This window comes from Aotus nancymaae, unplaced genomic scaffold (assembly GCF_030222135.1).
Source record: "Aotus nancymaae isolate 86718 unplaced genomic scaffold, 86718_ANA_hifiasm-v0.15.2.pri h1tg000011l, whole genome shotgun sequence".
NCBI classification, from domain to species: domain Eukaryota; kingdom Metazoa; phylum Chordata; class Mammalia; order Primates; family Aotidae; genus Aotus; species Aotus nancymaae.
The window spans coordinates 71,912,205-71,939,937 of record NW_026988422.1 but is presented as its reverse complement, the minus strand read 5'-3'; the positions used below and the strand labels follow the sequence as shown (position 1 = coordinate 71,939,937).

Below are 27,733 nucleotides of genomic sequence, written 5' to 3'. Positions count from 1 at the left end.
GGTGGTGGGGGCTTTCCCACCCAATACTGGAAGTGTTTAGTTATACGGAGCATAACCTTAGGAGCAAGCAGGAAAAGAAGAAATGTATTCCAACAGTCTTCAGAAACATACCAGAGTAAACGAATAACCATTAATAACAGTATTTTACAGCCTACCTAATAACACAAGAATAAACCCCTTTATCTGGAACGTAAATAATACCCCCTCCTCTCATTTTATTAAAAGCCTTGTTTTATTTGGAAACTCTTAAAATAAGTGGTCATACGATTAAAAAAAGCTGCGGCGCGCCCCCTCCCCGGCGGCCGGGCGCAGCTGTCCGCGCCTCCCCCGCGCGGCTGCCCGCATTCCAACTCTCTGAGGTCACGGGCCGCCACCGCCTCCCTGGATCCGCCCGCCCGACCCAGGGGGAGGGACGCCCGGCCCGGCCGCCCCGCTGCTCCGGCGGCGCGTCCCGCGTCGGTCAGACAGTCCGTCCGTCCGTCCGTCCTCCTGCCTCCCGCCGCCCCCGCAGGGCTTCTTTGTGCGGCGCTACTCGCCGGCAGGTCCCACCCCCAGGCCTCGCCCCTCGCCGTCGCCACCGCCGGACTCTGCCCAGGGGAATGGTCTGCGGGCCGGGTTTTTGGAGACAGGAAGTGAGGCGTGCGAGCCCCATGAGAGCGGCAAGGCGCGGGCTAGCGTGCGGGCGCGGCTGCGGCGGCCGCGCTGCGGGGACTCGGGAGGCGGGCCGCTGAGCGGTGCGCGCGGCCCCGAGGATGCGGGAGCGGGAGCAGGTGAGGGCGCTGGGCTTGGCCGGCGGGAGGGGCGGGCGCCGGCACGAGCGGTGGGGTGTGTCCGCTCGCCGGGACCCCGGAGGGCGCCCGCGGCCCCGGAGTCCCGGAGGATGGGGCGCGGCTGCCAGACCCGTAGCGGGAGCGTAACAAAGACAAAAGTTTTGCTTTTCCAGATTCGCTCTCATGTACTCGAGTAATTTCTAAAAGGAGTCTGGAACTTCTATTCTGAACGCCCTGGCCGATTGTTGCGGGTTATTCTGGATCGGGGTTTTAAATGTGTTAGGCATATTTGTGCCTCTCAGAATATGTAAACGTGGAATTCGCCAGATAACTTTGGCGAGAAGGGGCGCAGGGAAGGGCTGTTTGGTAACGCCTGGTTTGTTTTTGGAGTAGAGTATTTACTCTGGAAGAGAATTCTTGGATCTGCAAATTCCGACTTGTGATTTCTGCAAATCCTGATTAGATTGGCCGCTCTTGGCATATTCGTCCTATTTTCTTTTTTGCTGAGAAAGTCTTATAATAATAGCATATGCTCGCAAACACATTGAAAACATTCATGTGCTCCAAGTGACAACTGCTGTACGCCTCTTAGTTGCTGACAGTTTATTTTTTTAAGTTTGGAATACGAGAGTAATTTTACTCTGAATATAGCTGTCCGTTTTGTTTCTAGGGCATTTTATTCTGGAGCATCTACGCACAAATGTTTTCTCCGCTAAGAAGCATGGATTTGATTTAATGCTATAGATATTACTCTAAATATGTCAAATACTCCTTTTAGTGTTCATTTTATTTTAAAGCCACTTTAGCAAAATTACGTGTGGTAAGGACCTTAGCAGGAAAGGGGAAACGCTGTAAGATTCAGAGGTAAAGTGTATTTGAGAAACTTTTGGAAGGGGATGTAGAGAGGGAAAATTAAAATGAATTCACAAATAGTTCAGACTGCCTTTTGTAAACTTGTACTGAAGCGGAATCTAGTATGTATCCGTTTATTTACTACAAAACAGATTTTGTAGAGAAACAAAGTTATCCTAGTTTTCCTTTAATAGCTATTTATGAATTGTGTTTAATTTAGTAAATTTTAATTCCAGACCCAACCATTTCCAGATTATTGCATATTATTTTATACCTGAAACAGACCTCCCCAAAGAACTCTTTAAATTTCTACTCCTCTTGGTTTTATTACCTTCAGACATTCATATTGTATTATATCATTTGGCAGCAAATACTGAATATTACTGAAAATTAAGATGTGTAAATCATTGATCAGTTTGTAAATTATTAAACAAAAACACTGTTTTAGCATGGGGGTTTAGCAAAAAGCAAGGCATTCTTATGGATAGATCTTGTGGGGGGCGTGCACCATACACACACACACACATGCACACACGCACACACACAGCAACTTTTTCAATTTCATCAATCAAAATAAGAGATAACTTTGACTTTTCCTTTATCCCTCATGCTGTAATACATTTCAAATCGAAGGGACAATTGAAAGTTTTACTGAGTTTGCTTAATCAGAACTTAAGTTAATAATTAAGTTACAGTGTAGTATCTATTGCTTTCAAGGCATAGTTCTATGTAGTGAAAAGACTACCATATTTGAATGGCACCTAATACAAATATTGATCTTTTCTCTACACATATGCTATATCTTATCTTTTCCTCTACACTACTTAATCTGTCCAGTTTCCAGTTACCATAATTTTTATATAAAATTGAAACTCACCATCTGATCTCATGAAAGGGTGTTTAGTATGCATATTTATAATCCTTAACTATTTACACTCTTGGTTTATCAGTTTTCTAGTTAAAAGCTTATTATTTAAGGTTCTCATTTGCTAATTTTTTTTCATCTTGCTTTACTTAGTTTATACCCCTGAAACAGCAAAGAGCAATGAAACTTACTGGAAGTGGAAACCGTGTCTTTTAATATTTATTTTCTGTTTCCCTCCATAGTGTGGTGGTTTTACCTACAGAAAGCAGTCAGCAAATGCTGTTAATTGACACAGTGCTTTAGCTAGTTCCAGCTTTGTTTTTTTCCTCTGGCCTTCCCCTATCCCTTGTTTTTAACATTTTGATTTTCCTGGCTATAGGGAATAACCAGAGCTCAAAACTAAAGAACTAGCCAGATAAAACCGTGGTTGGGTCCTTATTAGAGATACAGCTCTGTATGTAATTATAGCATGGTTGTAATCTCCTTAAAGACAGCGACGGCTTAGGATTCGTCTTAGATTTCTCACGATGCTCATTATGCTGTCTTGTACCCAGAGAGGCAATACACATTTAAGGAATGGAATTTCAAAATGTTAAGTTTGGCAAAGCCGAGGGTAGTAGCCGAACTCTTTTCTCCAGCTCTGCCATTCCCTAACCCTGAGTGCCCATCGCCTCTGGGCCTGAGACGCAGTCAGGAGAGCAGGACCCAGCAGAGGACTGGGAGTGTGGAATTTGGAATCGATTCACAGCCCAGCCCGTCCTAGCGTGAAACTGCGAAGTAGCTTCTGTTTCTGAAGGCTGGGTTCTGCCTGCCAGATGAGAGGGTCGGGGGCACATTCTGCCCCTCCGCGCGGTCCCGGGCCCGAGCTCAGCGTAGCCAGCCATAGCTGGTTCTCGCTAAGCGATTCATCCCCAGCAGGCAACCTCTGCTCGGAAGAAGGAAGTGGGGAACCATCCCAGGACCCTGGAATATCCGGGATTTTGTAGACTTGTTTAGGGAGAAAAAACTAATTCAGCTGATGTAAAAATCCCCAGCTGTTATAAGCTTTATCAGTGAAATGAAAAAAAAAAAAAAAAAAAAATCCCCAGTTGGTGCTCGCCCTCATTTGTCTCGGCCCAGAAGTTACCATCAACTGGTCTGGTTAAAAACTCTGTTAGAGCCCAGCGTGGTGGCGCGCGCCTGTGAGCCCAGCTAGTCGGGAGGCTGAGGCTGGAGGATCGCTTGAGCCCAGGTGTTCGAGGCTGCGGTGAGCTGCGATGGCGCCACTGCACTCCGGCCTGGGTGGCAGAGCGAGACCCCGCTCTATGAAACACGTTGTGAGTAGCGTATTTCGGTGTGCTGTGGCTCCAAAGCCGGCATCGCACGAGGCCCGCCCAGTCTCTTCACCGCCTGTAGGTCGCGCTGGTCCCTTTAAATGTTCCCTCCGGGAGCAGAGCGACCGGTCCTTATCAGAGCGCGTCCGTCCAGGAACGCGGCTGCAGAAAGAGAGTTCCGGGGCCTCTGAGGCTACCGGTTGTCCTGGCAACGCCGCGTGCTCTTCCCGAGGGAAGGACGCGGGAGAAGCCGGGGCCTGAGGTCTCCAGGGCCCCGTGGGCTTCTTGGGTTTGCTGCCCCCCGGCCGCTCATTAACTCAGGATGGCGTGGAAGTCCTCGCCCGCCTCGTTTTCTGGGCCGCGGCCCCGCTTAGGTGAAGGCTTGTTTGGGCGTCCCCACCTTGGAGAGGGGCGGGGCCTCGCCTTTCAGAACTGCCACTCTTCTAGTGGTAATTGGATAAGGAGTATTTGTAGGGTCTTTTATGATGTCTATCAATTTGATGGCGTAAATACTTCCACAAGCGCTTGTTAGGCAGCTCACCGTGCTTGAACCACACACCTGCCATTCTTAGTGAGGATTATTCCTCCCATTTGCCTTCAGGGTTAATTTTCTAAAGGGATTGGTACTGGAACCTAGTTCTTTTTGGGGTATTTTGCACTTTTCTCATTTAAGGATTAAAGAACTCTGACATTTGGAGTATTACAGCCCGAAAGAGTTACTTACAAAAAAAAATCTTATCCAAAATAGGAGGACGACTACGAATGCTAACTAGTAAATTTGGGATTACAGTAGTGCTGGCCATTATCTCATTTAATCCTGACGATAGCCACAGTTTGCTATCACTATTTGTAGGCTCAAGTGAAGGGTGGAGCCTGACCCTGGGCCCAACGCACCTCTGAGATAAAATTCCACCCTGCCTCCCGGGTCCTATTTGTGCCTTCTTTTTCCAGCGGAGAGGGACGGCTTACTCTTTGGACACAGCTTGATTGGCTTTTCTTTGTATAAGCAGAGCCCAGCGTTACCTTTGTTTAAGTAACTCTTGGCGTTCCTCTTTCCCCAGCGCTGGCGTCGATGCTGCCTTCTTGGGGCCATTGGAGACTCCGTTGCTTTTTAATGGCGGCAGCGGCTGCTGGGTGAGCAGCTGGAGGCTGGACAGCGTTCGTCCCGTCTGGAGAGGATCGCTTTGGTGGGGGTAGCTTTTCCCTCTTTGCTCCTCCACTCTTGAAAGGAGAAGAAGATGCCACTGCCATTTGGGTTGAAACTGAAACGCACCCGGCGCTACACGGTGTCCAGCAAGAGCTGCCTGGTTGCCCGGATCCAGCTGCTCAATAACGAGTTTGTGGAGTTCACTCTGTCGGTGGAGAGCACTGGCCAGGAGAGCCTCGAAGCTGTGGCCCAGAGGCTGGAGCTGCGGGAGGTAAGCCACCTAAAGACACTGCAGGCCGGGCGCGGTGGCTCACGCCTGTAATCCCAGCACTTTGGAAGGCCAAGGCGGGTGGATCCCCGGAGGTCAGGAGTTGGAGACCAGCCTGGCCAACATGGTGAAACCCCATCTCTCCTAAAAATACAAAAAATTAGCTGTGCGTGGTGGCATGCGCCCGTAATCCCAACTACTCGGGACGCTGAGGCAGGAGAATCACTTGAACCGAGGAGGGGGAGGTTGCAGTGAGCTGAAATGTCCAGCCTGGACAAGAGTGAAACTCCCTCTCAAAAAAAAAAAGACATTCTGTGGCCCCCATACTGGCTGTGTGTTCGGGCCCACTGGGTACTCAGTGTGTGTCCCTGCCTGAGATGTCTGAGTTGAGTCTGCAAGTCCCCTTATGAGGCAGGAACAGATTAGAGCAAGAAGTCTTCCCTTGGGGGTGCCCTGTAAGAACTTATAGTGCCTGAGTTTTGAATATGTTTATATTTTCCCCAAACGTAATCCAGAATCAAATGTGAATGCACTTTGGGTTGTTCAAGTTTCCATTTTCTAATATACCCACAAGGGTATTCCTGATCTCTAGTACAGTTTTCTGACTTCATTCTTTCTTTTTTGTTCACTTTTATTTTTTTAGAGACAAGGTCTAGCTATGTTGCCCAGGTTGGTCTCAACTCCTAGGCTCAAGCGATCCTCCCGCTATAGGCACGTGCCAACATGTCCAGCTCCTGACATCATTCCTTCAACATTCATTGAGTAAACCAAAAATTCATTGACTATATTCTTACAGGGCGGATCAAGGTTCTAGAGACATATTGCATGAACTTAGTTTGAGTTCTAGTTTCCTCACCATCTGCTTCTGTTACCTTGGGCAAGTTATGTGATATCTCTGAGCCCCAGTTCGCTATCTGAACCATGGGAATGACTGTGACACCTAATTCTCAGAGTAGCATAAGGCCATAAGCTCTACTAACTAGTCTGTTAGAATACTCATAGGGAGGTATGCTCAGGAAACCCCTAATCTAGTTGGTAGAGAGTTATGGAGTACTCATGTATCTATATAATATCTTAAATTTAAAATACTAGGCAAGGCCTGTGAAGAAAGGCCTCTAATTAAACCTTTGACCCTCCCTACCTTTGGCTACCTGGTTCTGGGGTAAAGGAAAGAGAGATAAACTCATTATTCCACTTAAAAAGTCAGGAATAGATGAACTTTGCCCCTGTTGACCATCCAGTCTTTGATATGATCATTAAATACTGAGGACCCCTAAGTACCAAGCACATACACTTGGAAGCTTACCTTAGTGTTGTTACCAATAACCAAACAGGTGTGATGCGTGCTGTGATGAGGGAAGTAAAGGGTGTGCTATAGGCCAGAGGAGGTGCAGCAAAAAGAAGGTGATTCTGAGCTGTGACCTGAGGATGGGACAAGGGAGTCCTGTCAGGGGCTAGAAGAGTGTTCCAACAAAGAGAACTGCACAGGGCCAAAGACATGCACACAGCTGGTCTGCCTGACCCAAGGGCCACACAATGAGGATTTTTTGTTAAAAGACTTGTACTTATCCTGAGGGTGGTGGGGAAGTTAATGAAGGGTGTAAACAGGTGTGGTACGATTGTTTTTGTGAAGAGTGAGCCCTTTGGAGAATGATTGGAGAGAATTGGTTCAGGTGCAGATGGTAGCCACCTGGAGTTGGATAGGGTTGGAGAGAGGTAGTTGGAATCTGCAGATATTCAGGACCTACCTACCAAGTAATAGGGAAGGGTTAGCATGAATTCATGTTGATATTCAGGTTTTCAGTAGATGGTGGAGCTATAACAGAGAGGAAACGTGAAAGGAAGAGTAGATCTATTAGGGGCAAGGAGAAGCGTGTGGTGAGTTCAGTTTTGGAAATACTGAGTTTGAGGTGCCAATTAGAGGTGTTGAATAGACAGATGGATCTGCTGGTCTGGAGTTCAGGCATGAGATCCAGGTTGGAGGAAAGAGATTGGGAAGCATCAGCCTAAGTGAGTTCATTAAAGCCAGAAGAGGGTATGAGCTTCTCTAGGGGAGAAAAAGGACATCACAGACCCCTCATGGTAGATTAGAGGAGGGGAGAGTGTTGGAAGGAAACTGAGATGGAACTGCCCAAGAAGAAGAAGGAAAACCAGAGTAGCAGGCCTCAGCAACCAGTCCCTGCTTACTTGCATTTATTTTTTTTTAGGGATGGGTTCTGACTCCATCACCCAGGCTAGAGTACAGTGGCACCTTCGTAGCTCACTGCAGCTTCAAACTCCTGGGCTCAAGTTATCCTTTTGCCCCGGCCTGCCAAGAGCTGGGACTACAGGTGCACACCACCACACCCAGCTAATTTTTTTTTTAATTTGCGTTTTTGAGATGGAGTCTTGCTATGTTGCCCAGGCTGGTCTTTTTTTTTTTTGAGATGGAGTTTCACTCTTAGTACCCAGGCTGGAGTGCAATGGTGCGATCTTGGCTCACCGCAACCTCCACCTTCCGGGTTCAGGCAATTCTTCTGCCTCAGCCTCCTGAGTAGCTGGGATTACAGGCACGCACCACCGTGCCCAGCTAAGTTTTTGTATTTTTAGTAGAGACGGGGTTTCACCATGTTGACCAGGATGGTCTCGATCTCTTGACCTCGTGATCCGCTCGCCTCGGCCTCCCAAAGTGCTGGGATTACAGGCGTGAGCCACCGCTACCGGCCCCTAGGCTGGTCTTAAAGATCTTTCCTCTAGTTGTCTTCGCCTCCTGAGCAGGTAGGATTACAGGTGTGTGCCACCTTGCCTGGCTTAGTGGCTTATTTTATTTTATTTTTGGCTTGCTTTGACTTTTTTTCTTTTTTCTATTATGGTTTCTTCTTCGTGTAATTTTCTTCCTCATGCATCAGGTCTGTCTATAACCCCTAGAGAGTCAACTTTTTGAGGAACTATGGTTTATTTATTTTTGTACCAGGTGTGGAATGTGTTCAGTAAATACAGGGAGAACTGAACCCATAGTAAGTCCACAGAAATTGCCATCCTTTGTTAGAAGTTATCAGTCTCAGGGAATAAGTAACTTTATATAGCTGTGGGTATATTTTGAGCCTGTTTTTCAACAGAAGAGGAAACAGGCATGGTCCCTAGAAAATGTTTTGCCCTTGGAGAGTCTGTTCCACAATTTCCAATATTTAATAACAGTCATGGTTAGAAAGTTTGTATAGCAAACTTTTGCTTTGAAAGCTCCAGAAGCTCTGATCTGTAGCATATAAACAGATGGCTCAGGCATCAGGCCTAATCTTGTCAAATGACTGTTCAAAAATAATCTGAGTGGGGTCACACCTGTTTCTAGTTTGTACGTATAGCCTGTGTATGATTCACACTAAGAAATATTGGTATGCTGGTTTCTTGCACTGTTCTCCCACCAAGCAAATCTGGAATTATCATAGCATATAGATTGGGGTGAAAAGTTTTGCTCCTGTCTAAATATAAGGGGAGAGAAAAGTCTTTACTCTTCTTGCTTAATTGAATACCATTTTACTTCTATAATGACAGTTTTTTTTTTCTTTTGAGATTGAGTTTTGCTCTTGTCGCCCAGGCTGGGGTGCAATGGTGTGATCTCGGCTCACTGCAACCTCTGCCTCCCAGGTTCAAGTGATTTTTCTGCCTCAGCCTCCCCAGTAGCTGGAATTACAGGTGCCCACCACCATGACTGGCTAATTTTTTTTTTTTTTTGGTAGAGGTGGGGTTTCACCATGTTGTCCCACCTGGTTTCTAACTCCTGCCTCAGGCGATCCACCCACTTCGGCCTCCCAAAGTGCTGGGATTATAGGAGTGAGCCACTGCGCCTGGCCCTATAAAGACAATTATAAGGGCTGCACAATAATATTATTATAACATTATACCCAGGGGTTTCAGCTGTATCAGTAATATTTCTTCTTTTCTTTTCTTTTTTTTTTTTTTTGAGATGGAGTCTTGCTCTGTCGCCCAGGCTGGAGTGCAGTGGCACCATCTTGGCTCACTGCAACTTCCACTTCCTGGTTTCAAGCAATTCTCCTGCCTCAGCCTCTCTAGTAGCTGAAATTACAGGTGCCTGCTAGCACACCCTGCTAATTTTTGTATTTTTAGGAGAGACGAGGTTTCACCATGTTGGCCAGGCTGGTCTCGAACACCTGACCTCAGATGATCCACCTGCCTTGACCTTCCAAAGTGCTGGGATTTCTTACACTGGGTATGTGGGTAGTATTTCTTATACAGGGTATATGGGTTTTTTTTTTTTGGTTTGTTTGTATTTTTAGCCTTCATATTTTTACAAGTGTCTAAGATATTTTATATTAAATTAAAAACAAAATGGTTAATATACATATATCCAATGTAGTTAACTTAGGTGTAATCTCAGCACTTTGGGAGACTGAGGTGGGTGGATCACGAGGTCAGGAGTTCAAGACCAGCCTAGCCAAGATGGTGAAACCTCATCTCTACTAAAAATACAAAAATTAGCCGGACGTGATGGTGGCGCCTGTAATCCCAGCTACGTGGGAGGCTGAGGCAGGGAATTGCTTGAATCCAGGAGGCAGAGGTTGCAGTGAGCCAAGATTGCACCACTGTATTCCAGCCTGGGTGACAGAGTGAGACTTTGTCTCAAAAAATAATAACAAAATATAAAAATAAAAATAGGAAAATGAATTATTCCCTTAGGAAAATATTGGTGTTCATTTTAGCAGTAGTTTATCAAAGCTATTGGAATTCCCTGTCTATCATGAATTCTGAGATTCAAAACAGTTTTTCAAGAGAGGCTGTGAGTCCTTATGTAATTTAAGGGGAGCTAGAAAATTCTCTCCGATTTTAAAAGTATATGCTGTAGAGGCTTGAAGGAGGTGGTGAGACGAGAGGGTCAGCTGGGTATGGCCACTGCCTGGGGCATCTTCACCCTGATGGAATCAGCACAGTTCAGAGTGCAAGAGTCAGGCTCAAACATCTCATGTCATGGGAAGAGCTGATTTAATCTAGCTCACTAATAATGATGTGCAAACCCAGGACCCAAGTTTAGTGGTTTTGTTTGTTTTGGCTTTTTTTGAGTTGGAGTCTTGCTCTGTCACCAGGCTAGAGTGTAGTGGCGTGATCTCGGCTCAGTGCAACTTCTGCCTCCCTGGTTCAAGTGATTCCCCTGCCTCAGCCTCCCAAGTAGCTTGGACTACAGGTGCACACTACCACGCCCAGCTAATTTTTTGTATTTTAGTAGAGTCAGGGTTTCACCATGTTGGCCAGGATGGTCTCTATCTCCTGACCTTGTGATCCTCCTGCCTCAGCCTCACAAAGTGCTGGGATTACAGTCGTGAGCCACCATACTTGGCCAAGTTTAGTAATTTATAAGCAGTTAGAGACTGCCAAGGATCCCAGGTATGTGTGCCCTCTGCCCAGGCCAAGATTATCCCATAGGTAGGGCACATGGGAGTCAGAAAAAAACAGAAGTTTCATGGTGAGCATGGGATCAGAAGAGGTGTTGCCTTGAAAATTTACGTATTTTCATAAGTAGGCTGGACGCAGTGGCTCACATCTGTAATCTCAGCACTTTGGGAGGCTGAGGCGGGCAGATCACCTGAGGTCAGGAATTCGAGACCAGCCTGGCCTAGCCAACATGGTGAAACCCTGTCTCTACTCAAAATGCAAAAAAAAAAAAAAAAAAATTACCCAGGCATGGTGGCGTGTGCCTGTAGTCCCAGCTCTTTGGGAGGCTGAGACAGAAGAATCACTTGACCCTGGGAGGTGGAGGTTGCAGTGAGCCGAGAATACACAACTGCACTCTAGCCTGGGTGACAGAGCAAGCCTCTGTCTCAAAAAAAGAAGAGAAAAAGTACATATTTTCATAAGCAGAGTAGTGCTGCTCAGATTCCTTTGAGTCAGGCACCCTTTCCTCTGGCGGTGCTTAAGTGAGCACTGCCTGTCTGCCTCTTGAGATGGCTGCTTAGCAAAGTGGTGAAGACAGTCTGCAGTAGTCAAAAACACCTTGGTTGCATCCACATACTGTCATTTGAGTAATTCTTAAATCACTTAATTTCCCAAGTTCATTGGTTTTGCATCTGTAAGTTGGGGATAATAATAGTATCTACTTGATAGTGGTTAACAGGATTCAGTGTTAAATGTAAAACATTTAGCAAAGGATCTGGTATTTGGGAAACTCTGAATAAGTGTTCATCTTTATTACTATTACCATTGTTGTTGGTGTTATATTATTGTTATTAGTGACACTTATGCCCATGTTATAGTAACTGACCAAATTCTATTCATAGGAATTCTCTTCCCTCCCCATCCCTTCCCACCCCAGCCCTCCTGTTCCCCACCCCACCCCTCCTCACTCGCTCTTTCTCTAATTTCTTTTTCTTTTCTTTTTTTCTTTCTTTGGTGCGATGGAGTCTTGCTCTGTCACCCAAGCTGGAGTGCAGTGGTGCAATCTCAGCTCATTGCAGCCAGGTTCAAGCGAGGTTCAAGCAAGTCTCATGCCTCAGCCTCCCAAGTAGCTGGGATTAACAGGCGCCTGTCATCACACCCACCTAATGTTTATATTTTTAGTAGAGCTAGGGTTTCAACATGTTGGCCAGGCTGGTCTCAAACTCCTGACCTCAAGTGATCTGCCCACCTCAGCCTCCCAAAGTGCTGGTATTACAGGTATGAGCCACCACACCCAGCCTCTTTTCTTTTGTAAATATTGTTTCTTACATTTACTGAGAGAATACATGCTTTTTTTATAAAATGTCTCTTTAGAGGGCACTGGTAATCACATTTCTTAGACATTACTAAACTATTTTTTTTTCTTTTTTCTTTTTGACATTACTAAACTATTAAAATGTTTGTATGTCATTGTAATTTAGCAGTCATCTTTGAAATTCTGATTCCATGTCTGTTGAAAAAATCAATTTATCCAATGTCACTGCCCACTGACCTCATAAAACAAAGCTTCTATAGGGTTTAGTTTTCTCTTAGCCTGTTTTCTTCCCTCTTGCCCTCAACTCAATTCCTAGGTAAAAAAAATAGTTTTATGAAAGTTTAGATTAAGGACTATGTATTTTTCCTTGAGGCTGTAGTGAGCTCAAGAATCCTTGTTCAATATTAGATATTATAATCACATTTTTATGCCATATGGATTTCAATTAGATTCATTACAAACCTGTCATTTTTTTGTCTACCTTCTTTTCCTTGATCTAATCAGTTTAAATTTATCTTTGGTTGAAGTTCTTAAAAGTTTGAGGTTTTTTTTTTTTTTTTTTTTTTTTGAGAAAGGCTCTTGGTCTGTCACTCAGGCTGGAGTACAGTCATATGATCATAGCTCATTGCAGCCTTAACCTCCATGCTTAAGTGATCCTCCCACCTTAGCTTCTTGGGTAGCTGTGACTACAGGCACATGCTACCCTGCCAATTTTTAAATTTTTTGTAAAAACAATGAGGTCTCATTGTTTTTCCCAGATGGGTCTTGAACTCCTGTGCCCAAGTAATCCTCACGCCATGGCCGCCCAAAGTATCGGGATTACAGGCATAAGCCATTGCTCTCAGCCTTAAAAAAGTGTTTTTTTTTTTTTTTTTTTTGAGATGGAGTTTCAATCTTGCTGCCCAGGCTGGAGTACAAATAGTATAATAGTATGATCTCAGCTTACTGCAACCTCTGCCTCCTGGGTTCAAGTGATTCTCTCACCTTAGCCTCCTGGGTAGCTGGGATTACAGGTGCCCACCACCATGCCTGGCTAAGTTTTGTATTTTTAGTAGAGATGAGGTTTCACCATGTTGGCCAGGCTGGTCTCAAACTCCTGACCTCAGGAGATCCACCCGCCCTGGCTTCTCAAAGTGCTGGGATTACAGGCGTGAGCCACCACACCCAGCCTAAAGAGTTTTTAATCCTCAGGATATGAAAGTGCTGAAATGATGAAAGTCTCTTTAAGATTTTTTTTTCATGTTTTTGCTATGATATATTGTGTTAGTTTTATAACTTAGAGGGCAGTTTTCTTTCAGCTGTTTCTGAGGGGGTTGTGTGTGTGTTGGGGACTCTTTATTGTTGTTCCCATATGTGGTCTTCATGCATAACTGTGGTTTTGAAGTTGAGTTAAATACTGAGCCACTGCTAAAAAATTATCTCCAAGATATTTTGTTGAAGATGAAAAAAATCTAGCAAAATTTATAAGTGGCCTCTCATTTCTTAATTATAGGCTTTGGATATTTGGTTACTCTGCTGTGGTTTATCATCGATCTTTACAAAATGTTTTTTAAATTGCGTGTTCAGTGTGTTACACACAATGTCAAGTTTTTGTTCCATAGAATGTAAGCTCCATCAAAGTAGGACTCTTGTTGACTGAAGCATTGTCAGAGTTTGGGACAGCACCTTGTACCTTACAGTATGTTGTTGCTGAATATGTTTACTTAGTTTAAAAATTAAGATTCTTGTTTTGAATTTAGATTGATAAACATGGACAGCAGTACAATTAAGTCTTTGCTCTGATTTTATTTCCTGGAGAGAGTTAAACATCTCCGAAGTTTTGTATACAGATAAAAAGGCACCGTTTTTTTAGACTCTTCTTTTTCACTTTGGGGCTTTTTCTGAAACACTTAGAAAGTGATCTAGTTGTAGTGACTCCCTGAGGTAAGATTGCTGTGTCAAGGGAGTGTCAACTTCCTCACTGAACTTTGAGCAGATACTTCACCTAACACCTTATGGCAAATGGGGATATTTTTTGGCTAGAGGATTTGTTGGTATAGAGAGGAATCAAGCATATAACATAAACCATAACCCTCAAGCACAACTTTAGAAAGTGTTCTTGGCCATCAAAGTGTTTTATTTTAAATTAGCGTCTTAGGTATTCCAAATATCCACTGACCTTATCGTGACTGTTATATGAGTAGACATCAAGAATTTCATGCTATTTCCTTCGGTACTAGCTGTTTTCATTTGGACTCTAAAAATAGCTGAAATATGTGTAAAGTAAAAGTCTAGTACCCAGAAACTTTTACCTTTTGAGCCAAGTAGTTATTCATTTAGGTATGTATGTTATAAAACAAATACAATTGAGGTAGAGACAAGAATCTCTGAATATTTTCAGTTAGAGCTTTTGGACCATCTGAAGCAAATATGTCAGATTGGCCTCTCACCTAGATAGAAAAAGCTTTCCCAAGTCTGACACCAATTATAAATGATCAGGGATTTTTCCTGATATTTAGGTTTTCTGTTACTTTTCTTCTTTTGTCTAGATAATTAAGAATTAGCCATGTAAATAAATATAGAAATTACACAAGGGGATATTCATTTTAAAGTCTATTTTGTAATCACAAGTTATTGCAGAATTTGGAAACCTGTTTATTTGAAGAATGGAGTATTATTCAGCCTAGGCTTAGTGGCTAATAAACTTAAAGGCTAATAGCCCAAGATGTTTCCCTTCCAGTATTGGATTTTTCCCTTGAGATACCAGATGTCCTTATTCTCTTACCATTGGTGTGTCACAGTAGTGTAGTCTCAGGACCATGCAGAATTAAGCATGAATTTACTCATTTGAGATTTGTAAGGTGAGTTACAAAATGGTGGACATGAGGGAACTGTGGTGTTTTGGAGGCTCTAAGTGTTGTCATTGTCATTGGTGTATGGATTCAGATTCCATTGCTTCTAATATCTCTAGAAGCTTTGATTTTCGTCTGTCTCCATTTGGGTAAATAAGCATTATTGTGCTGGAAGCTTAATTTGCCTCATTTAATCTTCACAATGTGTTAAGCACTGCATTATCTTTCCCATTTTAAAATGAGGAAACTAAAGTTATGAAAAGTTTGACGGATTACCTAGCTAATAAGCAAAAGACCCAGGATTTGAGATTTTATGTCGGACTTCTGCTTGAACTTTGACCTTTAAATTTATAGGGGTCATGGACCCTTTTGAGGTCTAATGAAAACACAGAATTTTGCATGCAATTTCAGGTAGTTCATTGTTACTCTCTCCCCTAAGTCTGTCTGTAGGCCTAGGCTGTAGGCCTGGAGGCTTTCTGGATAAGGCAGTTTTTTCCCTTTTCTCCCCTTTTCACAGAGCAGGATCTTTCTTCTCTGGTCTTCTGCTTCCCAGAGTGAAGATGCTGTGAGGATGGAATATTTGCGAACAATTCAAGACCTTCATAATTAAAAAATAAGAATTTGCCTCTGAATATAATTTTTCTCCTCACTGCCCCTTCTACTACAAACACCCTTTTTTCCTCTGGCCTTGATCTTTAGGTCTCAGGAAGGGCCACTTATTCCTCAGTGGGACAACATACTATTAAGGAAAAATCCCCCTTCGGGGGACAGTGGGGAGGTCGTGAGTGGCAATTCCCCAACTGTACCGCTGATGATAGGTCCACGTCTGTCTTCCCTGCTAGGCAGCAGGTATGTGATGAATCTTCAGGAATTGAATGGATGATACATTCTTCCTTTATACATTAATCAAATTCCCAGGCCAATTGTTGAGCCCTCTGTATCAGTCTTCTTGTCAGATATGCACCTTACGCGAACATGGCATTTTCTATTAACAAGGATTCATCATTCTCTTGACAATATGCCAGTTTAGCAAATATTTTTCTATTCAGTTCTCCAAGCAATTTGTTCATAAACAAATGTCACTTAGATTTCCTTTATCTTTTAATGAATTGACTGAACATCCAGAGGCAATTTAAATTTTTGCTTAAGATGCTAACATCAGTAGAAGAAATGATGTAAGTCACAAATCCTTCATGAGAATTGGCAGCATGTAATAGAAATAGCTTCCTATCAAGGATTTGTACCACTTTCTATAGTAGATTACCCAAATATGATCATTAAAAGGTATATAATGTCGAGATTTATAAATAGGGCAGAGTAGTTTTGTTATTTTAAATAAGTTTTGACTGAGTAGACTAAGAAAATACACTGGTAATCTTATGCTGAGTAGCAAGCTCATGTGAATCTAAACACAACTTGTTGGCCAGGCAAGGTGGCTCATGCCTGTAATCACAGCACTTTGAGAGGCCGAGGCAGTAGGATCGCTTGAGTCCAGGAGTTGAACACCAGTGTGGGGAATATAGTGAGACCCTATCGATACAAAAAAAATTAAAAAATTATCTGGGCATGGTGGCACATGCCAGTAGTTCCAGCTGCTCTGGAGGCTGAGGTGTGAGGATTGCTTGAGCCCAAGAAGGTGAGGCTGCATTGAGCCATGATCATGCCACTGCACTCTAACCTGGGTGGCAGAGCAAGACCTTGTCTCCAGAAAAAATAAAAATAAAAACAACTTGTTATGTTACAGTTACTTAGATGGCTCAGACTTCGTTGACTTGTCAAATGAATCTCAATGTCAAGTGAATTTCCAGCATGTTGAACTTTATACCATTCAATTCAACTACAGCTGGCAAAGTGGGGTTTTGATAAAGTTTTGGTGCTCAGTGGACTTGGGTTCAAATCCCTGCAGACTACCTGTATGAACTGAGGAAACCAACTTCTCTGGGACTTGTTTCTTTTATATGTGATATGGCTGCATGTAATAGTAAGAATGATAGCTATTTATTGGGTACTGACCATATCCATGCACTGTGCTCATTGCTTTACATATGTTTAACCCTGTGTATAATCAGCTTTGTTTCCTCCCACCATCTCGTTGATGGAGTGGATCAAAGACCAGTAGCATTCATAGGACAGTCATTAACTCATTGCTCTTTTTCAGAATTCTTTAGCCATTTCTACTTTCTCTTTCATCTTGTACATTTGTTAGTTGGAATAATATACTGAGGGAAAATAACGGGTTGAAGAAAAATCACTGGAGAGGTATTATTGTTAAGTCAGGCAACTAAGTTCAGAGCTACACTGCTGAGAATTAAGAGCTTCACCATGACTAATATCTATTCTCTTCCTGTAAGTTTTGGTTTGAAATATCTAGAAAATAACCTCAATTCTCATTCCCTTGTGTTTTGCACTTACAAATAATATGTAGACACTTGCATACTTGACTTGCCTGTGTTTTTATGATTGGCACCTTTTTTGAAGTCAAATTTATGTTTAGTGACTTAAGGAAAGAGCACTTAAATTATGCAGTATAACAGAAAAATGAAGCATGTTTAATAGTGAATATATCTAAAATTGTATTATTATTACTTGTATAACATCTGCTACCCTCCAAAAGAATGCAGATTTCTCTGTATGATGCTATTCAACCAATGCTTGGCTAGGGCAGCTAGTTAGGGACAGCCCCCTGTTAGAATTCAAGTCTTCCAGCTCTTGGTTTAGCACTTTTCTCCCAACATACTACTTTTACATGGAGCCATTGCCATTTTCCTAAAAGAAAAGCAATCCAAGTGTTGGTATTGTCTATTTACTTTTAAAGGAAATAAAGGGAAAGAAGGCCGGGCATGGTGGCTCATGTCTGTAATCCCAGTGCTTTGGGAGGCCAAGGTGGGTGGATTGCCTGGGGTCAGGAGGTTGAGTTTGAGACCAGCCTGGCCAGCATGGTGAAGCCCCGTCTCTACTAAAAACACAAAAATTAGCTGGATATGGTGGCAAGTGCCTGTAATACCAGCTGCTTGGGAAGCTGAGGTAGGAGAATTGCTTGAACCTGTGAGGCAGAGGTTGCAGTTAGCTGAGATCGTGCCATTGCATTCCAGCCTGGGTAACAGAGCGAGACTATCTCAGAAAAAAAGAAGGGTGGGGTGAAAGAAAAGGATAAGTTCCCAAAGACAGAATCCTATTAGTGAAGGAAGTATTTAAGCGTAGGATTTCCTCTACTAGATAAATGTAACGAAATTTTATACTGTTTAAAGAAAACCATGATAAGAAGATCTCATGTTACTTGAGCACTTGTTTGCATGAGACACTTTTGTAAGTGCTTTAAATGTTTTTGCTTATTTTGATCTTTACAAAAGTCCTATATGTGAGGCACTGTTATCCATTTTACTGATCGGAAAACTGAGACACAAAGGTATTAAGTAACTTGCTCATGGTTACATGATAGAAACCATAGCTAGTGTAGTTCTGGCTCCTTGAATAGCATCTTTCTTCCTAGTTTGTAACCTTTGACAAGTGACAGATGTCCTGCTATGGAGCTCATGCTCTTATGGATAGCCTGGCACAGACTGGCCTCCTAAATGTGACAGTTGTTGTTTTAAGTACTCTGGAATTTGTTATTTAATTTTTTAATTTTTACAATTACCTTGCTTAAGATGGGTTTTTGCAGTCATGTCAGGCAAGGAAAAGTAAGCATGAGAAGGAACATGAGTGTCATTAGGCCAGCAAGACAGTGCTGGGGTATCCCCGAGGTGTTTAGGGCAGAGCTGTTTGATAAGCCTTTGGTGAGCTTGTTCCCTGGCAGAGTTGGACGTATCAGACTGATGAAATACATCCCAGGAGAGTTCCCTGCCGAGATATTTTCCAAAGCAGTATCTGCTTGCACTACTGTTAGATGAATTTGGTGGACTTCTAGATTCAGACTCTGCATCCAAGCAAGAAGAAAGGTAGAGCCAGTGAGCCCATTGAAATGCTGGCTGCATTTCCTGATGAGCCCAGGCTGTGACTGAAGAATAAGTTCTGGTTTATCTTTGGTTATATGGGTCATAAACAAAACAACCTTTTATATGGTAGCACATAGAGCACATTAGCTTTTGCCTGTATTGAAACTTTGTGCAGTAACATCACAATTATCCCTGTCATTCTTGTTGATAAAATGTATAATATAGTCATGTGCTGCATATGACATTTTGGTCAATGACAGACTGCTTATAAGATGTTGGTCCCTTAAGATTATAATACTGTATTTTTACTGTACTTTTCCTGTGTTTACATAAATGTAGATATACAAATGCCACTGTGTTTCAGTTGCCTACAGTAGTCAGTACAGTAACTTGCTGTACAGGTTTGTAGCCTAGCAGCAATAGGCTATATCACATGGCCTAAATGTGGAGGAGCCTGTACCATCTAGGTTTGTGTAAGTACACTCCATGATGTTCACACAGTGAAATAGCCTCCTGATGCATTTCCATATCATTAACGGACACGTGACTGTACTAAAATTTCCTCTTTAATCCTAGTTTACTCTTTAAAAACATGTTGATATTGTCTTAATCTTATAATTCAGTATCTTTCTCCATAGCACTTATCAGTATCTGGCATACCATATATTTTGCTTATTTTTCTGTCTTTCCCTACTGGGATTAAGCTATGTGAGGACAGGAGTTTTGTTCTCTTGTTAAATGCTGTATTCCTAGTTCCCAGAACAGTGATTGACATATAGTAGTTATTCAGTCAATATTCATTGAATGAATAGATGGATCTTTCTAAACATTAGTTCACTTAAAATAGTACATTTATTTCTGTTTCAGAGTCGTCATATTCATAGCATCTGCTTGTCCAGGATAGTAAAAGAGAAAAGAGACAAGCAGTTTATCCATGTGGACAGTGATCCTAGTTTGTGCCTCGTACTGTCTTTCAATCCCTGAAATTGGCTTATCATTTGACTCTTTTCCTGAAAGTTAAGTGCTACAACAACAATAAAAATCTACCCACACGAGAAGTTCAGTTACTTGGATTTCAGTATAATTTCAGAATAATTTAGAAGGCCAAGATGTACTCTGATTATTTTCTTGAGTCTTCATTTAGTTGTAATAAGAGTATAATGATATTGCATGTTATCACTTTGGCTGTAAAATATATATTATTTGATCAAGTATAGACGAAAACTGATTGAAATTAAACAGAAAAGGAAAAAAATGCTGCCTGCTTTGAGGCAATGTGACTGCCACTATCTGTCACAAGGAAGAAGTATGATACTTCATTATTTATGGCAGACTCAGTGTAGAGGTAAGTTCCAGGCTTGAATTAGGTTAATACTTGTTAACTACCCTTGTTAGATGATCTCTTCCTAGGATAGACTTTATCTAGTGCTATGTCCTCTCATCTCTTTCCTGATGAAAAGTCTTCTGACTTTTGCCTAGTCTAAGAAAGGCATCAGGATAGAATTATATTTGCAATTTTAGATGGGATTAACTTTTATCAACCCAATGCATCAGTGGCTTTAAAAACCCTTCAGCTAATTTGTGTGTCCCTCTGCTCTACTTTAAAAATAGTACAACCAAAAAGACTCTTAAAATAATTAGACGAGAAATGACTTAGGGATTAGGAAAGGGTTTACATTCTGACAGGATTTGGACCTGCTTATAATAGCTGATGTCTCCTTAGAGGACTGTGATTTGGGGTGCTGCACATTTTTTCCCCAGCTCAAATTTGTAAACTCTCTTTTGCTTTGAACAAAAACCTTGGTTATCAAATCACTTTGTTCTCAGTCAACATCAGTTCATGTAAAGTAAGTAAACCATATTGTGTCTGAAAAGAAGCCAAGTTTGTTTTAAGGTTTATTTTAACGTAGTTTATAGAGCAGGCACGTTCTCTGTATAATTTTAGAAGAGTAGCTATGAAAAAATTTTAAACTATGAAGAAATCATTGAATAACTTTTTGAAAACTTATCGTGATATGTTTGTTCAGAACAAAATAGGAAAAAAAGGGAGAATGTAAACACACCTGACAAAGTTTCACAAAAATCTCTACAGTGACAATTGAGAATTGATCTAAGGGATGCTAGAAGATTCAGTGATTTAGCAGCTTCTGCTGGAATAAGTTTCCCACAGGTCAAGCCATCTTGCTTTCATCACCAGTGAGAGTGGATGTAGCTGTGGAGAAAGAGAAGCCACATGGAGGTAACGTTTCTTACCAGGAAAAGCACTCGGAAGTTATATCCAAAGCTTGGAGGGAGGCATGAACTGAACGCCAGTAACTAAAGGCTAATTTGCTGGAAAACTTCTGTTACAATTAAACCCATTAACAGGACATGCATAGTCCAGAAGATCTGGACTTGAGAGGACGCATGCTTTTGGGAAGATATCCTAGACCAAGGCACCAGTTGAAATTTAAGAAATTTAAGGCACACGGGGCCTGTCTATATCAAAGTCTTTGCATTTTTTTTTTTTTTTTTTTTAAGACGGGGTTTCACCATGTTGGTCAGGCTGGTTTTGAACTCCTGACCTCAGGTGATCTGCCCACCTTGGCCTCCAAAGTGCTTGGATTACAGGCGTGAGCCACCACACCCAGCAGTCTTTGCATTTTTTTAAAATAATAAAGGTCCTAGTATATTCAGACTTTAAAGGAAAAAATTAGTTTGACTCTTACTTGAGTAGTGATATTTTCAAGGAAGAAACATGCTTGATTCAACTTTTCTTCTATTTTCTATCTACCTGAAGAGATCCTGTCTGCTAAATTTATGTACCATAACAAATGTAAGAGTGCTTTTTGGCATTATCAATACAATTAGAACTTACAAAGTTCTTCACTACAGTGGAGGGTGCACGCTATTTTCCTTACTAAGAAACAGCCTCAATGAGGAAGTGAGTTACTCCAGAGCTGGTGAGTGGTAAAGCCAGGACTCAAAGGCCAAGCCTTTTGCCTGCAAATCTAGTACTCTTTGTACCACACCATGCTAGTAGCAGCTATTGGAATCTCAGGCATAGTTTGCCCAGAGGAAATACAGCCATGTGTCACTTAAGGACAGGGAAATGTTCTAAGAAATTCGTTAGGCAATTTCATCGTTGCGCGAACATCACAGGGAGTACTTACACAAACCTAGGTGGTATAGCCTATTACACACCTGCCATATGATGTAGCCTAGTCCTTGTAGGCAATAAACTGTCCAACATGTTACTGTACTGAATACTATAGGTAATTATAACAGTGGTATTTGTGTACTTAAACATATCTAAGCACGTGCAGTAAAAACGTGATGTAAAAGTTTAAAAAGATACACCTGTATAGGGTACTGACCATGAATGGAGCTTACAGAACTAAAAGTTGCTCTGGGTGAATCAGTGAATATGAAGGCCTAGGAAGTTGCACTATAGTAGTAGGACACTATCATAGCCTCTAGAAACACTGTACAGCTAGGCTACATTAAATATATCACAATTTTTTCTTCAATAATATATGTATACACATATATATATTTTTGAGGCAGGCCTCACTCCATTGCCCAGGCTGGAGCTCACATCTCAAGGAACTAGAGAAACAAGAATCAACCAAACCCAAACCCAGCAGAAGAAAAGAAATAACAAAGATCAGAGCAGAAACAAATGCAATTGAAACAAAACAAAACAAAAAACAACAAATAGTTGGTTCTTTGAAAAGATGAACAAAATTGACTGACCATTAGCGAGATTAACCAAGAAAAGAAAATATCTAAATAAGCTCAATTAGAAATGAAACAGGAGATATTACAACCAATACCACAGAAATACAAAAGATCATTCAAGTCTACTGTGAACACCTTTTCACACATAAACTAGAAAACCTAGGGGAGGTGGATAAAATCCTGGAAATATACAACTCTCCTAGATTAAACCAGGAAGAAGTAGAAACTCTGAACAGACCAATAACAAGTAGACTGAAACAGTGCTTAAAAAAACTGCCAACAAAAAAGTCCAGGACCAGATGGATTCACAGCTGAATTCTATCATATAATCAAAGACGAATTAGTACCAATCTTACTGAAACAATTCCAAAAGATAGAGAAAGGGAATCCTCCCTGAATCATTCTATGAAGCCAGCATTACCCCAATACCAAAACCAGGAAAGGACATATAAGTAGACATTTTTTAAACTTTACTTTAAATGTTTAATTACAACAAATTCAGTTCATTAAGTCTAAGAAAAAAAATGAGCCAGAAATAGATGAGCCTAGCTATGAGTTCATTACAATTTCTATTTTCTAATATCTATACTTATGTCAGGATTTTGTGCAGTTTAACAGTTCACTGGCAATCTCATGTGAACATAATTGAAGAACAGAGAATAAGGAAAAGTGTGTTTGAGCAATCAAAACTAAATGTTAAAGTCAATGTTAAAAAGTATATGCCCTTGACAAAGAATAAATTTCTCCTATCTCTTTTATGGATTTTTTTTCTTATTTTATATGTACTTTTAATGAGTTTAGTAATTTGGTTATCCAATCCGAAGCAGATTAAAAGATGACAAATTAAAGGAAAGGACTTATTAAATAATAGTAAGTTGGCAGTAGAGGGAAGTGATGGGCAGTATTCTTTTTTATACAAAGGAGAACACGTACATACAAACAAAAACTCCTTAAATAGAATTTGCAAAGAGTTACGTGTGCAGGGTAGTCTGAAGTTACTTACTAAAGGTACAAATAACTCCAAACATTAATTAGTCATGTATTCAACAACAATCACTGTTCTAAAAGTAGAGTTAGTACTTTATTTAATATAGATAGAAGTTTATAAATTGTTTCCAAAACTTAGCACTCAAAATAGTTTGAACAAAGGATTCAGCCTTGTTTATCAGGCAAAGTTAGTGATGAAGCACTTTATTTCCCAAAGATAATTGAAAAATAACTTAGTTTATATACAGCTTTAGCCAATTTAATTGTGGTTTCATTACTTCACTTACAAGTGCAAGCATATTTTCCAAAGCCAAATATGAAAGCTGTTTCCATTTCTGCGGTTTTGGTACCTGCTGTTATTTGTTTTTTGAAAGGTTTAACTAGTAGCATAGAAGCTAATTACAGTCATGTGCTGCATAACAATGTTTTAGTCAATGACAGATCTCAAATGCGATGGTGGTCCCATAAGATTGTAACAGAGCTGAAAAATTCCTATCACATAGTGATGTTGTAGTTGTTAAGCTGCAGTGCAGTGCATTACTCACATGTTTTGTAGTGATGCTGGTATAAACAAACCTATTGTGCTACCAACTGTCCAAAAGCATAGCACATAGAACTATGTACGGTGCATAACACTGGATAACAATAAATGACTATATTACTGATTTGTGCATTTATTATACTTATTTTATGTATACTCCTATTTATAAAACATGTTAACTGTAGGCCAGGTGCAGTAGTTCCCACCTGTAATCCCAGCACTTTGGGAGACTGAGATGGGAGGATCACTTGAGCCAAGGAGTTTAAAAGAACAGCCTGGGCAACATGGTGAGACTCCATCACAACAAAAAATACAGAACTCAGCCAGGTGTGGTGGTGTAGTACCAACTAGGAGGCTGAGGCAGGAGGATTGGCTGAGGCAGGAAGATTGCTTGAGCCCAGGAGTTCAAGACTACAGTGAGCTTTGTTTATCTTTTCAAAGAACCAGCTTTTTATTGTCTTTTGTTTTGTTTTGTTTCAGTTTCATTTGGTTCTGCTCTGATCTTTGTTATTTCTTTTCTTCTGCTACGTTTGGGTTTGGTTGGTTCTTGTTTCTCTAGTTCCTTAAGATGTGAGCTTCGATTGTCTATTTGTGCTCTTTCAGAAATTTTGATATAGGCATTTAATGCCATGAACTTTCCTCTTAGAACCGCTTTTGCTGTATCCCAGAGGTTTTGTAGGTTGTGTGACTATTATTCAGTTCAAAGACTTTTTAAATTCCCATCTTTATTTCATTGTTGATCCAAAATTATTCAGGAGCAGATTATTTAATTTCCGTGTATTTGTATAGTTTTGAGGGTTACTTCTGGAGTTAACTTCCACTTTTATTCCACTGTGGTCTGAGAGTACTTGATGTAATTTTGATTTTAAAAAAATTCGTTGAGCCTTGTTTTGTGGCCTATCATATGGTCTATCATAGAGAATGTTCCATGTTTTGATGAAAATAATGTGTATTTTGCAGTTGTTGGGTAGAATGTTCTGTAAATGTCAGTTAAGTCCATTTGTTCTAGTGTATAATTTTAATCTGTGGTTTCTTTGTTGACTTTCTGTCTTGATGACCTGTCTAGTGCTGTCAGTGGAGTGTTGAAATCCCCCACTATTATCGTGTTGTCATCTATCTCATTTTTTTGGTTTAGTAGTAATTAAATTTGAGAGTTCCAGCATTAGGTGCATATATATCTAGGATGGTGATAGTTTCCTGTTGGCCTAGACCGTTTATCATTATATAATGTCCCTCCTTTGTCTTCTTAAAGTGTCATTGCTTTAAAATCTGTTTTGCTTGATATAAGAATAGCTACTTTGGCTTGCTTTTGGTTTCCATTTACATGGAATATCTTTTCCACTCCTTTGATTTAAGTTTATGTCAGTCCTTATATGTTAGGTGAGTCTCTTGAACACAGCAGATACTGGGTTGGTGGATTTTTATCCATTCTGCCATTCTGTATCTTTTAAGTGGAGCATTTAGGACCATTTACATCCGAGGTTAGCATTGAGATGTGAGGTACTTGTGCTAGTTGTTGCCTGAATAATTTGTTTTTTTTTCTTTCCCATTGTGTTACTGTTTTATAGGCCCTGTGAGATATATGCTTTTTTTTTTTCTTTTTATTGCATTTTAGGTTTTGGGGTACATGTGAAGAACATGCAAGATTGTTGCATAGGTACACACATGGCAGTGTGATTTGCTGCCTTCCTCCCCATTACCTATATCTGGCATTTCTCCCCATGCTATCTCTCCCCAGCTCCCCACCTCCTGCTGTCCCTCCCCTATTTCCCCCTGAGATTTATGCTTTAAGGAGGTTCTATTTCGGTGTATTTTGGGTTTTGTTTCAAGATTAAGAGCTCCTTTCAGCATTTCTTGTAGTGCTGGCTTGGTAGTGGCAAATTATTTCAGCATTTGTTTGTCTGAAAAAGACTTTATCTCTTCTTCATTTATGAAGCTTGGTTTCATGGGATACAAAATTCTTGGCTGATAATTGTTTTGTTTAAAGAGGCTAAAGAAAGGACCCCAATCCCTTCTGGCTTGTAGGGTTTCTGTTGAGAAATCTGCTGTTAATCTGATAGTTTTTCCTTTATAGGTTACCTGGTGCTTTTGCCTCACAGCTCTTAAGATTCTTCTCTCTTTTTTTTTTTTTTTTTTTGAGATGGAGTCTTGCTCTGTCTCCCAGATTGAAGTGCATGGTGTGATTTTGGCTCACTGCAACCTCCACCTCTGGGCTCAAGCAATTCTCTGGCCTCAGCCTTCCAAGTAACTGGGATTACAGGTTCCTGCCACCATACCTGGCTGATTTTTGTGTTTTTAGTAGAGACAGGGCTTCACCTCGTTGGCCAGGCTGGTCTCAAACTCATGACCTTAAGTGATCTGCCCACCTTGGTCTCTCAAATTGCTGGGATTACAGGTGTGAGCCACCATACCTGACCTTTAAGATTCTTTAAGATCCCTGGTATGAAACCCACTTGATCATGGTATATTATGTTTTTGATACGGTGTTGGATTCAGATTCTTTCCTCTGTCTTGACTTTAGATAATCTGATGACTGTATGCCTAGGTTGATCTTTTTGCGACGTATTTCCTGGGTGTTCTTTGAGCTTCTTGTATTTGGATGTCTAGATCTCTAGCAACAACAGGGAAGTTTTCCTTGATTATTCCCTCCAATAAGTTTACCCAACTTCTAGATTTCTCTTTTTTCTCAGGAATACCAATTATTATGTTTGATCATTTAACATAATCCAAAATTTTTTGGAGGCTTTGTTCCAAAAAAAGCTACAGACCAGTATCCCTGATGAACATAGATGCAAAAATTCTCAACAAAATACTAGCTATCTGAATCTAACACCATATCAAAAACATAATACACCATGATCAAGTGGGTTTCATACCAGGGATGCAGGGTTGGTTTAGTATCTGTAAGTCAATAAATGTGATAAACCACATAAACAGAATTAAAAACAATATGATCATCTTAATAGATGCAGAAAAAGCATTTGACAAAATTCAGCATCCCTTTCTGATTAAAGCCGTAGTAAAATCAGCACAGAAGGGACATACCTTAAGGTAGTAAAAGCCATCTATGACAGAGCCACAGCTAACATTATATTGAATGGGGAAAGTTGAAAGCATTCACCCTGAAAACTGGAACGGGACAAGGATGCCAACTTTCATCACTTCTATTCAACATAGTACTGGAAGTCCTAGCTAGAGCAGTCAGACAAGAGAAAGAAAGAAAGGGCATCCAAATTGGTAAAGAGGAAGTCAAACTGCCACTACTCACCAATGATATGAACATAAACCTAGAAAACCCCAAAGACTCTTCCAAAAAACCCCTAGATTGATAAGTGAATTCAGTAAATGCTTTAGTCCACTTTCATGCTGCTGATAGTCATACCAAGACTGGGCAATTTACAAAAGAAAGAGGTTTAATGGACTTACAGTTCCACAGGTTGGGAAGGCCTCACAATCGTGGTGGAAGGTGAAAGGCACATCTCGCATGGCGGCAGACAAGAAGAGAGTTTGTATAGGGTAATTCTCATTTTTAAAACTATCAGATCTCATGAGACTTATTCACTATCACCAGAAGGAGCTGCCCCTATGATTCAGTTACCTCCCACTGGGTCCCTCCCACAACACATGGGAATTCAAGATGAGATTTGGGGGGACATGGCCAAACCAAATCAGTAAAGTTTTAGGATACAAAATTCATGTACACAAATCAGTGGCACTGCTATACACCAACAGTGATGAAGCTCAGAATGAAATCAGGAACTCAACTTCTTTTATGACAGCTGGAAAAAGAAATGAAACACTTTGGAATATACCTAACCAAGGAGG

At 41.2% G+C, this 27,733-nt stretch overlaps 1 protein-coding gene across 1 annotated transcript in view; it reads left to right on the top strand.

Annotated features, from left to right (window-relative positions):
* The first annotated feature begins 726 nt into the window (after positions 1-726).
* Positions 727-27,733, top strand: part of PTPN21 (protein tyrosine phosphatase non-receptor type 21) — an 89,049-nt gene continuing 62,042 nt past the window's right edge. The window contains exons 1-2 of the mRNA XM_012476898.2: positions 727-770; positions 4,862-5,218. Coding sequence (XP_012332321.2) covers positions 5,039-5,218 — 180 coding nt within the window. The 5' untranslated portion in view covers positions 727-770; positions 4,862-5,038. The remainder of the gene's footprint in view (positions 771-4,861; positions 5,219-27,733) is intronic.